Source organism: Rhinatrema bivittatum, chromosome 2 (assembly GCF_901001135.1).
Source record: "Rhinatrema bivittatum chromosome 2, aRhiBiv1.1, whole genome shotgun sequence".
NCBI lineage: Eukaryota > Metazoa > Chordata > Amphibia > Gymnophiona > Rhinatrematidae > Rhinatrema > Rhinatrema bivittatum.
Window position 1 is genome coordinate 245,327,756 of NC_042616.1, and position 17,133 is coordinate 245,344,888.

The window sequence follows — 17,133 nt, forward strand, 5'->3', positions numbered from 1 at the left end:
TATAATGTCAAGGGACAGAAGGGTGTGGAAATGTGAGACATGGAAAAAAGAAAACTGGCTAATACATTTCTATTACTTATTAAAATTCTATAGTGGAAAACAGACCTTTCTGTTGGGAAATGGGGGAAGTTTCATTGGTTTAAAAAAAAAAAAAAAAGAAAATACTAAAGGTTTATTCAAAATAGAAAGACAAAAAAACAGAACTGAGTTTTCTCACCCACCTCCAGCTGTAGGTAGTACTTTGCCTTGAGTTCAAAATAAGGCCTGCGACGAAACAAGAAAAAAATAAAAGTAAACAGAACGCATCAATGCAGCTGACATTACTGCCGTCACGAAGGGGAATGAGCTGATCTCCGAGCCTTCTGGGCACCCCTTCCTCTCCTACCCACCTCTAACATGCAAGCTACAAAAGGTCTCCTGTGCTTGGTCAGCTGTCTTCCCAACCTGACAGCAGCTATTTGCATGCAGTGCTTCTGAAGTGAATCGATATTTTGAGCCAGATAACAGAAGATGTTATACCACTTGTATTCTCTCTAGCCAACTACACTGCTGGCTTTAACTTTTGTTTGGTTTGGTTTTTTACCCGGCAGGTTCCTCCTCCTCTCTTGCACCTCCAGCTCATTTGGGATCAGCATGGCTTTAACTCATTTTTAAAGCAGTACTCCCCTTTTATTTTAAGCTGCTAACACTCAACTAGTGGCTCTTCTGCGCCCTCGGTGTGACTCTTTTGAAACCTCTAAAACTATTAAAACGGGACACAGCAGGCTGGAGACCGTTTACAGCCGTGTGTGTCTGGCTTGCTGAAGCTTTTAGATTGTTGATAAGATGGCACATTGAGTGATAAATGTTGAACATCACTCCTTCAAATTTTAAATCAGGTTTCTGATTAAAGAAGACATTTTTCATCCATTTCCTCCTCAGGGTCTTTCATATTTTAAAATTAAATAAAATAAAAATGCATACATTTTGATGACAACTTCAGTTTGAACAGCAGTTCTCCCACAAGCTCAGCCAAGATCATGTAAGTCAGGCAAAAATTAAGTATTAACCTGTCAGTACTATAACACGAACTACTCACCTGTCGAAAGCTCATAAAGCTATCAGCTGTTGGCATGGTAGCATCATTTAACGTCATTTACTTGCATTGTTTTTTAGACAAGTATCTTAAAGCTAATATTGACAGCAGTCATCATGGGCCAGTGGAAAAATCCTGGCCCTTCGAGAGGGAACAGTGACCTCCTGAGGTAATAATACAGAAACATCGAAGATAGCAGAAGAACAGAATCACTCGCTCCGCCCAGGCTGCCCATTTGTTCCTGCTTCCTGTGATGTCAAACTGGCCTCTGTCTGTGGTCTTCTGCCCCTTTGAGTCTACCTCTTGCATGCCTGCATTCTGCCCCTGTTTAGATCCCACAACCTCTGCTGGAAGTCTGTTCCACATGTCCATCGCCCTCTCAGCGAGAATGTATTTCCTCACATTTCTTTGGAGACTCCATCCCTCAGCCTCAGATTTATTTATTTACTCTGATATCTTGAGCACCTTTCCAAAAGACAACCCACAGCGATTTACAACAGGTGAACCCCCCTCAGCCTTGAGCTTTCCATTCCATGAAAAATGCTACCAATTTTATTGAAGTCTACTAGATGTTTGAATATTTGCATCCTATCTCCTCTCTTTTCTTTCTTCTAGAAAGTACATCTTTAGCTCCTTCAGCCTATCTGTATATGGCTTATAGTGCAGTTTATTTTGGTGGCCTTCTCCTTTCAATTGCCTCTACCTTGTCAATGTCCATTTGTAGATGTGATCTCCAGAAATGAGCATAGCACTCAAGACAGGGTCCCCCCAGAGACCTGTTTCTTCCCTATTTCTACTAATGATACATCTCGTTATGCACCCAATTACACTACAACTTTCCCAACTGTTTTGTCACAAGGACTGGCTGCCTTGAGGTCATCAGAGATGATAACCCTAGGTCTCTTTCCTGTTTGGTGACTACTAGTTCTTCACCCACAATAAAACGTATTTGGCTCTTATATTTCTGCATTCCAAATGCATGAGTTTACATTTTTTTGGATTAAAATGTAATTGCCAGACCTTTCATCATATGAACATCTTCTAGCATGTCCACTCTGCTGCAAATTTAGTTTAATCTGCAAACATGCACACTTTTCCTTCTAACCATTCTCCAGGATCAGTTATAAAGACAGATCAGTTATAAAGATCAGTTATAAAGAAATACTCTACATATCCAGCAAAATCTCAACTACACCTGACCCCCAACTCAATACCTGCATAACAAATAAAGAAATCATCCTCACTGCAAGAGATCTAGGAATCACACTAGACAGCGAAATAAACCTCAAGAAGCACATAAACACCACAATTAAAGAAGGTTTCTTCAAACTCCAAGTCCTAAAAAAAATCAAACCCCCTCCTACACCCACAAGACTACAGACGGCACTACAAGCTCTCCTGTTCTCCAAACTAGACTACTGCAACGCCATACTCCTAGGCCTATCAGCTTCTAACCTCAAACCACTTCAACTCCTACAAAACGCAGCAGCAAGATCTCTCACCAGCTGCAAAAGATCAGATCACATCACCTCAATTCTCAAAGAACTACACTGGCTCCTGATCCCTTATAGGATACAATACAAAACCCTGTCCCTCATCCACAAAGCACTATACAGCAACAGAACAGAATGGATGAATCCTGCGCTACACTTCCAAACACCACAAAGGAATCTACATTCCACAAACACTGGCCTTCTCACCATCCCCTCCCCAAAACTAGCCCACCACAGCTCAACCAGGGAACGTGCCCTCTCCATAGCCGGACCCTCCCTATGGAACACCCTCCCCACAGACCTAAGACTCAAACCAACAACGCAAACCTTCAAAAAGAAGCTAAAAACATGGCTCTTCCAAAAAGCCTTCGCAACATACTAAGGACCTCCAACACTCATCTCACTCCCTCCTATCCCCCCCCCCCCGCCTCTCTACTCTTCCCTCCTCCTTCCCCCTCTCCCCCCCACAGACACAAACCACACTTTGAAACCCAATTATCGCAGAATGTTAAGCTTCTATATACCTAAATGATGATATGAGCCTCTATATACCTAAATGATGATAATAAGATAAAGTTACCCTAATAGCTTGTTAAACAACTCTCCCCCGTTATGTTCTACACCCTGTTACAATGTAACCCACTTATCTCGTTTCCATGTAAACCAATGTGATAACACTTGTTGAATGTCGGTATATAAAAGCAAATAAATAAAATAAATAATTAAATTGAAGAGGACTGGACCTAGCGCAGATTCCTGTGGCACCCCACTGGTTACGTCCTCTGCACCAGAGTGGAGCTCACTGACCACCATTCTGAGTCCTACTGCTAAACCATCACGCCCAGATTATAATTTTTCTTTGAGCTTCCACCCTGGCCAGTTTGCTCACCATTCTTCTATGTGAAATAATGTGTCCAAAGCTTTACTAAAATCCAGATAGGTCACAACTACTATTCTGGTCATGGCAAAGAAAATGATCAATGGATTGGCCCGAGTCTGGTCTCAAGAGGGATCATTGCTCCCATCTCAAATCAATAGTTTCCACTGCTCACCTCCTTCTCAGCACACATTTGTCATACATAATTCCTACACTTTAGATGTAACATATGCAATGACACTGGATTAATATTTCTCAAATGCAGCCATCAACGGCTTTTTCTGCAAGCACAAAACGTGCCCACCATTGTCAGACTCTCTGCCCAACCACTGGCTCTCTTGCGCATTTGAGTTACATAGAAATATAGAAACAACGCCAGAAAAGGACCAGCAAGTTTATGGTAGCATCTGCCGCGCTGCACAGGTCACCCCCCATACTTAGCAATAAACAAGTGCCCTGATTTTTATGGTCTGGGAAACGGTCAGCACACTCTCTACTCTTGTGCTTTTCTTGCAAAAAAACAAAAAACAGTGTTGGAGAACGGGCACCGCACCAATCAAACTCGCAGAGCTGCACAAGCAGCAGTGATTATGCAAGGAGCTAGTAGACAGAGAGGCAGACAGCAGTGGTCGGCGAAGCCCTCACCGCCAGGGGAAGCAGGACAGCAAAGACAGCTGTACATTCCCCCATACTCTTTTCCCCTCCCAGAATCCCGATGCATTCCCCACCCTTCTTGATGCACTAAACCCCCACAAGCAGTTAACAATTCCTCCTCCTCGGCTGGCACTGGTATGTTGCTCTGCTTTCCTTTTGTCAGGAGCGAGAGGGGAGGATTTGGGGGTGGAGGTAAAAATGAGACCTGGGTGAATGAATCGGGCAGGGGAAAAGCTATCCAAGCAGCCACCAGCAAGATCTGATGGCCGCATCCGGAGGCCACCAAAAGGATATTTGTGAGCACACCTGCACTAGACAAGAAACAGCTTCACATATTCCTGGGGCTGTCTGCTGCTCAAACCTTTCAAACCAGAAGAACTAACCAATAAGAAATAAGGACTAGATTTAAAAAAAAAATGCATACTGTGAACACTGCACATATATTGTAGTATACATCAGCTTTTCAAAAAGGGTTTGCCCAACTGACTATCAACGTTAGATGGCTAAACCCCTTCCTTACCACATTTCTCCTGCTGACTAGTTAAATTTGTCCACCCAAATTCAGAGGCCTCACAGTCAGAAATGGACTGGCTCGGGAGGCACTCTAGGCGGGCATTTGATTCAGCAAAGTGTTTCAAAGCTAACCAGCTAAATTTAGCTGGAAAGCTCTGGTCTTACAAATAGGTGGCTTAAAGCTAGCCCAAGCAAATTTGGTACAGCTTTACTTCAACATATTTTCAGCTGCAAATATAACTGGTTACGTTTGGCTGAAAGCCACAGGGTAAAACAGCCCGATTACTTCTGCCATTTGGCAGTTTATTTAAAATTGACCCCCATTGGTTTCTGAATTTCTTACAGATATCTGACAAGCCCACAGGTGAAATCTTGTATTTTACTTCAAGTCATCCCTGTATGCACCGACAGGACCCCATGCAAGCAGCAACCGCCGTCACCTCACATATCATGTGCAGTGCTCAGCAGCCAATAAAACCTTTCTAAAGCAAAGGAAAAACAGCAAATTATTTTTCACATGGTATGCACAACATTCAGCTGACAGGAATGCGTGAATGCAAGGGGGAGAAAGGGTGAAGTGGCAGGAGGAAGGCTGTTTATGACAAATCTGCTTTTCTTACAAAGATTGCTTTGGGAGAGGGGCAAAGATTCAGTTCTTTCGGCTGCACCCAATCAGACGATATGCTCCTCGCCTTCAAAGAGCTTGCACTCATTAACCCACCTTTTAGACTTTGCCTCCTATTTGCTTTCTGTTGCTCGTCCTGTCTAGATGATAAGCGCCAAGAGTAGGGGCTGTCCATTATGTGTTGCTCTCCAGTGCTGCATACATCTGGTATGCGCCATACAAATCATGATGATGATGATAATAATAATAATAATAATACTAATAACCAGCTAGCGGTCCAATCTGGCCTCAGTGACAAAATGACTAGCGAGGCAATAAAGTCACTGCACCAACCCTGCCAAAACAAGCTCATTAAATCTAACCTTCAAGGCAGCTGCAAAATGCTGCCTGGGCAGCCCTGCCTGGCAGGCACCGTCTTCTGCCCACTCAATAACGCGTGCAATTACTCCAGCGGAGATGGACAAGTCCAGGGTGAGGCAGGTCTCCACGTACCGGGAAGCACGGAGGCAAGAGCTGGGCTGCAATGTCCCAGAAATGACAAAGAGTAGGTAAAATGAGTGCACCTTGTCCGCCTGGACCATGAACTGCAAAACGTACGTCTACTGATTCAGGCACGTAGCATCTACAAAGTCATCTCCTTAGCAAAGAGCCCCCTTCATCGTTGGCCAAAATCTTGAATATTATAGTTTTGCTGCCTCCTTCCAAGTCTTCCATTTGGAGATTACGACATATTCCTCTCATTCACAAATCTCCCTCTTAACAGAATGCAACCACTGACATGTTTGTTGTTTAAGCAATATTAAGCATTTTTTGTACAGTTTTCTTTTTTTTTGGGGGGGGGGGAGGGGATTACATATAACTCAGTCAGGTCAACAGTGGGAGGGATCAGAGCCAAGCTACAGACAAATGGACGTATTTACATTAAAACTGCACCCCAATTATGCTACTGAAAGGTTAGCTTTAGCAGACGCGCTATTCAATGCCCAGCACAGCATCACGAGCCAGAGAACTTACACAAAATGATAAATAGGTTTACAAGGATTTAATAGAAAAAAAAACCGTTGTAAATTCTTCCCTATCAATTATTAAAGGATTGGGTTAACAAACAACCCCCCCCAAAAAAAACAAAGTGACATCTGAACTTCCTTGGAAGAAGAGATCTTATCGACAGCTTAAACATAAAAGACAATTTACTGAGGTGATCAGCCTAGATTAAGAGATAAATCAGTGCACACAAGTCCAGCACTGAAGTCACAGATAACAGATTGATAAAAACATGAGGCACAGAAAAAAAAAATAAAAAGGAGACATGAACTCGAAAATAAAGCAAAAAGCCCTAGCTATGGGGAAAGAGAGAGAATTAGGCATATTACAAAAATGGTTTTCAATCCAGTTTATCCCAGTTCAATGCAGTACTATTAACCCCAGTCCTAAAGAAATTACCTATTTTTTGATTTGTTTGATTTTACGTCTGTTTTAATGATGTAAGCTGCCCTGATTGTATTTGGAAGGAGCATGCGCATAAGTGCACGCACACACGCACACTATGCCCCTTGAAGAGGAGGTGTCACTTTTAAACGAGCCCACGTGTGCGTGTGCTCAGCCAATGACCCCCATCATTTTCAGAATGAACTTACGTGTACGTACGCTACGAAAGTACCCAGTAAAGGTTGGCATGTACGGTGTGCGTGTTGACTTTAACCGCTGTGGGGTGGGTTTGACAGTGGCCCTTCTTTGGGAGGTAATTTTCAAAGGCAAAAAACCGCATCAAATGCACGTGAAGTGCTTCTTTGAAAAATAGCCCCAGTGGGCATTCGAGCAAAACTCCACCTGGAACATAGTTTTGTGCAGACTGTACATGCACACTAAATATGAGTTCTGAGGGTGGGGGCAGGATTGGGATTTATTTGCATGCTTTTGATTTTTAAAAGGACGCAGGCGAATGCACACGTGCAAGGTCACACTTGGTCTCCAGCAGGTGCTGCATCTGTGCCAGGAAGGTTCTGTGCACCCCACAAATTTACAAAGCAGATTTATGCACAGAAATCCGATGTGAAAATTCTGGCCAAAGTCTGCTGGTAAAAATATACCCCGGAATTTAACCTATACAGGCTGTTTGAAATGTACCCTCTATCAGTGGCGTACTGAGAGGGGAGGGCAGGGGGTGCCAATGCCCCCGCGTGCAAGGCCATAGGGGGGGGCATGATGGCTGACGGGAAGGCCCATGTGGCCGCTGGTGGACCTCATCTCACCGGCAGCTGAGCAGGGAACTACTGCTATGCTGTGTGCTGGCCACACACAGCAAGAAGATCGGCAGGGCCGTGGTGGAGCTCATCCCACCATGGCCCGAAGAAAAGGGTCAAGTCCAAACCTTCAGGTGCTTCTCCTCCTTTCTGCCTGCGCGGCCCTGGAAGAAAAATGTTGCCAGAGCTGCATGGACAGGAAGGAGGAGGAGCATCGGCCATGTACAGAAGAGGAGTAGTGTTTGTGGCAGGGCCACCAAAAATCCCACCTCGCGGCGGCCTGAGAAAATCAGGGCTACCACAGAGCCTATCCTGCAGCAACCCATGAAGAGGAGGCCCAGAGGCGAGAGAGAGGCTGAGGACCTGTAGAATGTATGTGTATGTGACAGTGAGTTGAGAGACTGTGTGTGGGAGTGAGAGCCTGAATGTTCAGAGAGACAGCATGTGACAGCCTGTGTGTGTGTGTGTGTGTGTGTGTGTGTGTGTGTGTGTGTGAGACAGTAAGTGACAGTGAAAGCCTGTGTGTTTGAGTAAGAAAGCATGTGATAGTGAGAGAGCCTGTGTGTGTGAGGCAACTTGTGAAAGAAAGACTGTGTATGTATGTATGAGAGAGAGCATGTGAGAAAGACAGCTGTGTGTGTGTGAGACAGCTTGTGAAAGAGAGACTGTGTATGTATGTATGAGAGAGAGCATGTGAGAGTGAGAGCTGTGTGTGCGTGAGACGGCATGTGAGTATGAGAGCCTGTGCACGTGTGTGTGTGTGAGAGAGACAGCGTGTGAGAATGAGAACCTGAATGTGTGTTTGAGGGAAGAAGGGAAGTCTTTCAATGCATATCCAGCATAGCTCTTTCAATGCATATCCAGCATAGCTCTCTGCTTCAACGGCAGGGGAGAAAGTCTGATACTTCACATTCAATGCATATCCAGCATAGCTCTCTGCTTCAATGGCAGGAGAGAAAGACTGATACTTCATGCATATCCAGCATAGCTCTCTGCTTCAACGGCAGGGGAGAAAGTCTGATACTTCACTTTCAATGCATATCCAGCATAACTCTCTGCTTCATCGGCAGCGGGAATGAAGAAAAGTGGATCTATATACAGACAACAACCAACAAGGACTGAATTATTTAGTCTGGGTAAACAAATAAGCATGGGTGTAGCTTGCTTATTGCGGCGGTTACTACCCCTAACTAATTAAGCTAGATATTCACTTAGATGCAGTTCCAACACTGCTCTCTACATTAATGGTGGGGGTGGAAGGGAAATAGAACCAAAAGGTTACTAAGAGCCAAGAGTAACAGATAAGTATGAGAAAAAAAAAGTGTGAAACTTGCTGGGCAGACTGGGTGGGCCGTTTGGTCTTCTTCTACCGTCATTTCTATGTTTCTATAAGAGAAGAAGACAGATGGAGAAAGAAGAAACAGAAAAAAAAAGACCATGTAAAAAACTGGCAAAAATCCAAGAAAGGGAAGGTGGAAAAAAAAAATCTGTGACTGTTTAGAAAACTAAGATCAGACAGCAAAGGTAAAAAATAAAATAAAATTTCAATTTTTAGTGATTGGCATATGTTATCTTTGGGAATGTGCAAGAGTAGCATTTTCTCTCTTCCCATCTCGCGAAGTACTAGATCAGCATGGAGGAACTGGAAGCCCCGCAAATTTTTAATACCGCGGAGCCTGCACAGAGGAGGCAGCAGAACGGGCTTCAGTGCCAGTAGCAGCAATCAGCGACTCCCCAATAGCCATGTGGCAGCAGTGACAGTGGTAGCAGAGGAACGAGAGAGGTTGCTGGCAAAAGAAAGAGAGGAGGGTCTGCCTTTAGTGTGTGAATGTGTATGAATGGGACTCTGCCTGGGGGTGTATGTGTGTGAATGAATGAGTGCCTTCCTGGGGTCTGTCTGTGTGAAAATAGGTGCCTGCCTCTGTGTGTGTGTGTGTGTGTGTGTGTGTGTGTGTGTGTGTGTGTGTGTGTGTGTGTGTGTGTGAGAATGAATGTGTGCATGCCTTTGGGGGGGGGGTAGCGGAGTGAGAATGAATGGAAGCCTGCCTGGAATCAGTGTGTGGTGGGGGGGGGGAGCCTGCCTAGGGGGTCCATGTGTGTGAGATAATAACTGGGAGCTTGCCTGGGTGTGTGTGTTTGTGTGTATGTGAAGGAGACAGTGAGTCTGAGAGCATGAGTGTGTATGAGAAAATCCAGGGGAGTAAGAGCTTGTGTGGGGTGGATAGGGGGAGAGAGAGAGAGGGTCTTAGAGCCTGAGAGAGTGTCTGTGTTTGTGGGTGTGTATAAGAGCATGTATGTGTGTGTATGTGACAGTGTATGTGAGAGAGAGAATGGACACGTGAGTATGTGTGAGAGAGAGAGGATAAAGTTTGTGTGTTCCTCCAACCTCCTAATCCTCAACAATCTCAGGGTGACTGGAAATCAAGAGTTCCCAGGTATGGACAGCAGAGGCTTTTAAAAATTCTTATTAGTTTTAATTATTGGGTGTTATTTGATATATGTGCTGTTTTGAAATATTTTATTGGTACTTGGGAAATTTTTAAAAAATGTATATGATTTTAATTAATATAAATTATTCTATTTATCAGTAGTTTTAAAATATTCTTTTATTAGTATGGTTTTACTATTATAATTGATGCTTTATGTTTCTTGATTTCATTTGTTTTATGAGGAATGGTGATTCTGTTTTTCTATTGTTACACACACAATCTGGCTTCTTGGGGTTTCCATTTCAGTTTTTGTCTAATTTGTGATCCTTTATTCTGTATTTGGTGAAGGTCTGTTTCTGCTCTGTGCGTGTGACTGTGATGAGAGATTCTGCTAGCATGTTTTGTCTGAGTAGGGATCTATAGCAATCGGGTTTGTTTTGTTTCCTCAGTAGGTGGTGTAGTGGTATTCTAGGACCCAGTGTAATTTACCCTTGCTTTTTCACAGGTAGGGTTATTGTTGTTTGAGTCCTTGGTGTTATTACTGTTATGTTACAATAGGATTGCAGTATAGATTTTGAGTGTCTTTTTTGCGAGGTTTTGTGTTAGTTCACAACATGTTTGGCAGTGAAAGGTGTTTGTGCTGCTGTTACTGTGAGGTGATACCAGAATTTGAAAATATCTTTTTATATGATGAGCTGTAAGGGAAACATCCAAGCTCCATTGTTGGGGGAATTTCTGTGCATGCACAGTGTTTTACAGAAGTGGAAATGCGGATTTATATTGACATTGTTTTCCTTCCTGTGTACATTCCAGATTTCACTCTCATAACGATATAGAATTAGCTGAATAAAGCTTTCAAATAATTGTAATAGTAATTTAACTAGAAATATGAAACTAGTCAGCTTTTTAAAATTAGACAGAAGACCCTTTGGACTTTCTTATTAATACAATTTTATAGCCAATTTTAAAGCAGGGGGCCATGCTATGGAGGTGGGTGTGATGAAGAAATGTCATTTTGGCTCCCACCCAAGATTCTTCTGTCTAGAGACGCCACTGATTTTCTGTGACCTTAAGCATTAGTACAAGAAGGATTGGGGGGGGGAGGGGGGAGGCGCTGGAGAGGCACAAAAATGCATTGGCCCCTGGGCACCGGAGACCTTTACTATGCCACTGCCCTCTGTATGTCCTTGAAGCTTTAGCAGCCGCCTCCTCTCTCTTCCCAATGAAACAGCGCAGCTTCGTCAGACGGAGGATTTTACAGGGAACTGGATTCTCTTCCAGCGATGCACAATTTCTGCCCAATCACTGAGCCACTTCATTAAGGGGCCACTTTTCCAAAAGCCATGCAGAAGTGTCACTTTCTTTTATACTTGCCAGAAAATGAACACACACCGTTCTGTGCAATATTTCAAAACCTTATCTGGTAAGTTACAATATTAACCCTCCACCAATGACAAATTTCACTTATGTGCATGTTGGGTGCTCTCCTACAATCCATCTGCAGCACGGGGACGAAAGCTGTACATTATTGATTCACACTTGTGAAACTGCAAATGACATCTGATGTGATATCAGACACTAATGACACCGTCACTATGAGGTAATTATGCGAGATGTGCAGAACTAGACTCCACCTTTGTGGAAAAATATTTACCTGTGCAAATATTTCGCTATATATTTCAAATGAGAAAATATTTTCACAACTGTTAACCCTCCTCTCAATTTTATTTTTAAACTGGGAGCAAGTGCAAATGTGTTTCTCCTCGTTAAGCCTCTGGACATGCACACTTTACCAAATATTCAGAAAATGGAAGTGTTCTTTTCCTGAACCTTTACTAATACTGCAGCTCCCAGAGAAGCTGGAGACCTGCAGGGTCAACAGCAAAGAAATGCTTAATAGTCATGACTTAAAAGTGGAAATCTTCAGCCAACCGAGGAGAAGGAGCACATTAAATTTTAAAATACCACACAGTACACTAGAGTTAGTTTCCTTTTAAAATTTAACTAGCAGAGTGGATAATCTTTCCAGTCTTTATCTTTCACAGTGTTCTCCCTTTCTACCAAAGTATTCTACTCTTGTTCACTTTTACATATGCAGCTGCATTAAAGGGTTGCACCAAGGCTTCCCAAAATCATTTATGGGGTTGCCAGACCTTGGATTGAGCAAGACTCTTTCTTCTATTGACACAGCACCACTGGCAGACTGCCTCACACAGTGGCACCAAAATACAAAATACCTCCACTCAGTGGGTGAATAGCACAATGCTAAAAGTAAAAGAAAAAGAAAAACTAACCTACTTCTACACTTGGAAAAATCAATGTGATTGTTGAAAAAACTGCTTGATTACTTCTCAATTAATATATAAAGCGGTGGGTAATGGTTGTTTCATACTTAACTTTACATATTTTTTCAAGAGTTAGTAGTATGAACAATTTTTTACCTTTGATCCCCTGAGGAAGGACCAGTTCCGAAACCTGGCCATGTCGGGAGTATTAAGATAAGTACTTTTTTGAGACAGTTTAAGAACAAGTGAGTTGGGTATCTGGGATCGTTCATAATATATAACGTGAGGTTCGATTCAGCAATCATTTTTTAGATCAGTTTCGGATTGGTGCTTTAAAATTTGGCTTATTAGTGAATATGTTTTAAGCCTTTGACAGTCAATTTTAAGTGCACAAAAAAGTCTTTATAAAAATATTTTTGTAATCATGTTTTTGTGGTTCTGTGATTACTAAAAAAAAAAAAGGTCGATGGTGGCAAGTTAATGATTACAATCTTTAAAACACTAGGTAAACTGGTTGGTACCATAGATTGTGTAAGTATGAAACAACCATTATCCACCATTTTATATATTAACTGAAAAAATAAGCAAGCCGTTTTTTCCAGAATCGCACACTGGCACAGGATGCACCTATGGCACTCCCCTAATTCCAGGAAACTCACTTGGACTTGTTGATGGTCCTCTTCAGTTTCTTCTCCAGCTGTTTCATCCTGCCCATGGCAGCGTTATACTTGGCTGCAGTCTCCTTGTGCACCAGTTCGCTCCGGGTTTTAGTCTGTTCTGCCTCCATGACCTTGGAAAAAAAAAACAACACATGAATATTCCATTTGGTCCTGACTGTGGGTCACATGTGTGATTATTTTTAACTGCATCACTTCTAGAGCCGCTATCACACAAGGTTGCCTCATTTTCATTAGCCTACTTTGGAAATGTCTTTCTTGGAAAGACGGCAGGGAAATGAGAGACGTTATTAATGCAGAGGCGGCAGCAGCAGGAGCTGCAGACCCCGTTTGGTTTTGATTACAGCTCCCTTTTCGGTAATAATGTGCTGAGAAACAGTGCAGGCTATAAAAGGTGTGCATGTTTTATTTTGCCAGGCCCCAGTTTTTACATTGGGACCTCCCCCTCTAAGTCCGTAATATGCTCTGACTGTAGTCTGGATGCATCACAGATAACACAAGGCCAGGCTCCTGAAGAAGGCCAGCACAGCAGCACCAGCAATTTATCCTCTCTATCATTTGTCCAGGATTGAATAAACAGGAGCTTTCAGAAGTTTATAAAAACACCTATTGGTCCTCAGGAGCAAACCCATCAGAAATATAGAAAGCCCCCCTTTATAAAAGTGCTTGCTCTAGCCACTGACAGATTTTTAAATTCTTTAAACAACATTACACCTCCACCTGGAACAAAAAGGGACAGAGAGAACTCTATTAGGTCTCAAGGGATACCAACAGCCCTGGCATGTTTTTTATACCAATGACAAGCACTATAAACCACTATCAGGCATTATGTTGTGCTACAACATTACAAAGAAACAAATCTTGCTTGTTTCAGTTTTAACCACATTTATTTGATTGGGGTTGTGTGTAATATCCACACTCCACAGTACAAGGTACACCAAGTCCCAGTAAGAGATCAAGTTTGTACTTGAGGCAATAGAAAGTAAAGCAACTCATCCAAGGTCACAAGCAATGGCAGCAGCAGGATTTGAAACCTGGCTTCCCTGCCTGCTGTTCTAACCACCAGGCTACTCCTCCACTCTGCTAGTACTTTGATTAATTTAAATTTAAAATATATATATAATAAAACCTTAGCAAGAGCCATGGACCATTACACCCAGTCCTATGCCAGTCTCCTGCCCAAAGGGGCCGGCGAGGTTGAGGCACGTTATGGAGGCGCCGTATTCAGACCCCAGCAGGGAAGGGAAGATGACTGCCCCTTGTAGGGGTGACCTCACTGAGATTAAAGCTGTACTGGGAGGTTCCATCTGATATGAAACTTCCCCATCTAGTAAGGGAATCCTGTTGCATGCAGGCCACAGTGCCCAGGAGGAAGGCTGATAAGAAAACAATAAATAAGCGGGTCAAATGGAAGAGATGTCAGATGATGTCTCTTAACATTATTCTACCCTTGCTGTTGTACAAACATGAACAACACCGTTTATCACAATTCCCTCTCTCACTGCTGAATGGAACACAACCATCTCACTTTCAGGCCGATTCAGTAAAGTCCGCGGGAGAGCGGACGAACGCCCGCTCTCCCGGCGCGCGCTCAGGCCACTCGCCTGTGCGCGCAATTCTCTATTTAAATGAGGCCCGGCAGTAGAAACAGGCAAAAGGAGGGGCTAGGGACACTAGCGCGTCCCTAGCCCCTCCTTTTAGCCCAGAGCGGCGGCTGTCAGCGGGTTTGACAGCTGACGCTCAATTTTGCCGGCATCGGTTCTCGAGCCTCCTGACAGCCACGGGCTCGGAAACCGGACGCCGGCAAAATTGAGCTTCCGGTTTTCGACCCGGCAGCCACGGGCCCATTTTAAATTTTTTTTTTTTTTTACTTTTTTTTACCCTTCAGGACCTCCGACTTAATATCGCCATGATATTAAGTCGGAGGGTGCACAGAAAAGCAGTTTTTACTGCTTTTCTGTGCACTTTCCTAGTGCCGGCAGAAACTAGCGCCTACCTTTGGGTAGGCGCTAATTTCTTAAAGTAAAATGTGCGGCTTGGCTGCACATTTTACTTTCTGTATCGCACGGGAATAACTAATAGGGCCTTCAACATGCATTTGCATGTTGAGGGCATTATTAGGTTCCGCGGGTTGGATGCGCGTTTTCCGCCCCTTACTGAATAAGAGATAAGGGAAAACACGCGTCCAAGCGCACTGTACTGTATCGGCCCATTTGTGAGGATCCTTGCCACAAAAAAATGTGAGAAAAATTACCACCACTGTTCCACACCTCTCTGAAGTGCTCTGTCTTTATTTTTTAGCTTGTGTACATATTTATCTTTAGACATTAAGAAATTATAATGTGGGGAGAGTGTGGGAAATTTTAAGCAGTAGTTGATTGCGGAAGAGTATTGTCCCGCAATAGAGAGGAATGACGCAGAGGAATTACTGATATTAGTGTAATCAGGGCTGGCGCGTCCATTAGGTGAAGTTTGGCGGTCGATAGGCCCTGCTTGCGGCACCACGTGGCTGCTCTTTGGCGCCTCCCATGGCTCGGCGCCCTGAGAAGCACATAGTCGGCACCGAAACAGGTGGGGGGGGGAGGGCACGACATAGTGTGCTTCTCAGGGCCGCGAGCAGCCCTGCCAAAACAGGTAGGGGGGGTGTGACCGGGGGGGGGCAGAAGCTCAAGGGTCGCCTAGGGTGCCCAATACCTTTGCACCGGCCCTGAGTTAATTATTTGATATGAGGCCTACAAGTTCTGAGAATAAATATGCCATTTTTCTTAGCCTGCTTATAAAAACAAAATAACAAGTCCTGAGATCAGATATCTTGAAAGAGCAGTTACTCAGAGCAAATATCTGAGGAAAACAGGACACTAGCCTCCTGGCCACATCTAGCTGCTTGCTGATGAGATAATGGACAGTTGGGGCCTCCATGACACATGGGAGTAGTTTGGAGAAGAAACTGGAGCAAAGGTCAGAAGAATTACCTTAAAAAGACCTATTGCAAACAAAGGGGTTGATTTTTAAAAAAACGCAGGGCCGTCCATCTGTGCATGGTTACCAGCGCATGCACATGGCTATTTTATAACACTCCCGCGTCGGTGTGCGCGTTATAAAATACGATATCTGTGCGCACATGCATATGCCGATTTTATAATTGGAGCAGACTGGGAGGGAACTTCCCTAACCTTAACCCTATCCTTCCTCCCTCTTCCCCTCTCCTCCCCAACCCCTAAACTATCCCTACCTAACCCCTTTTTTTATACTTCTGCTCCGGAGGAACAGTATCTTCCTCGCGCCAGCCAGCTGCCGGCGCGCACTTCCTTGGAACAGCAGCTAATGGCGCTGTCCCGGCCCGCCCCCAGCCTGCCCCTCTGGAGAGGCCCAGCACTTCGGTGTGTAATGGGCATTACGCACGTGGCCGGGCCCTTCTGAAAATCCGCGCAGTGCGCACAAGGCACAGCCACACACAAAACCCCAGTTATTTATGCGCATGGCCCTTTTAAAATCGAGCTGTAACTGTTTGAAATCAGAGAACCAACAACTTTGAGGAAAAGCTTTTTGAACATTTCCAGTGGCTAATGAAGTGACTGATGAGTTGTTGCTGATTTACCAATGCGTTGTGTTTCCAGATTTCCAAAAATCTCACATCAGGAACTGTGAGGAAAGTATTTTTGTGTAGATATTCTTTAATGCAATCTCTAATCTTGTATGCTTTTTATTGCTTATTCTCAGACTTATAAGTAAAATGTCTATGCTTATTTATAAGAGTGTTATGTAATCTATGACAAAATAATCATCAATATTTTCCCACCGACTACAAGAGATCGGGAAATTTTACAAAGGAAAATTTAAAACAATGTTTAGAAACACCAAAACGAGAGCAGAGATATGGCAGAGTTAATATTGCAGGGCAGGAAGGAAGTCATGAATGTGACACCACTGCACTCTGGAAAAATGAGAGGCCAGGACCACAAGCCCAAGACTCGGAGCACCACAATCTTCTATATAGAGCAACATTTGCTTTGCCCCTATTAAGGCTGCATCATGTTGCCTTGGTTACATTTCCCAGGAAACAGGCGAGCCTAATGCTTCACTAGGCCTGCAGCAAGAGGTGAAGTGGTGTTATCCTGTCTGAAGGGAAGCAGCTGAGCCCTGATGAATCTTTATGATTTAAGAGAGAGGACATGCATGAGGTGCTAAGAACTAAAACTGTAATTATTCCCAGAGACAATGGGCAGGGCAATTAAGAAGCCACATCACTCACCAAAAAGGAG

At 43.7% G+C, this 17,133-nt stretch overlaps 1 protein-coding gene across 1 annotated transcript in view; it reads right to left on the reverse strand.

Annotated features, from left to right (window-relative positions):
* The window catches only part of SH3BP5 (SH3 domain binding protein 5), a 139,653-nt gene that overhangs the window by 23,157 nt on the left and 99,363 nt on the right, over nt 1–17,133 (reverse strand). Inside the window, exons 5-6 of the mRNA XM_029589352.1 lie at nt 12,854–12,984; nt 222–264 (exon numbers count right to left, since the gene is read on the reverse strand). Coding sequence (XP_029445212.1) covers nt 222–264; nt 12,854–12,984 — 174 coding nt within the window. The remainder of the gene's footprint in view (nt 1–221; nt 265–12,853; nt 12,985–17,133) is intronic.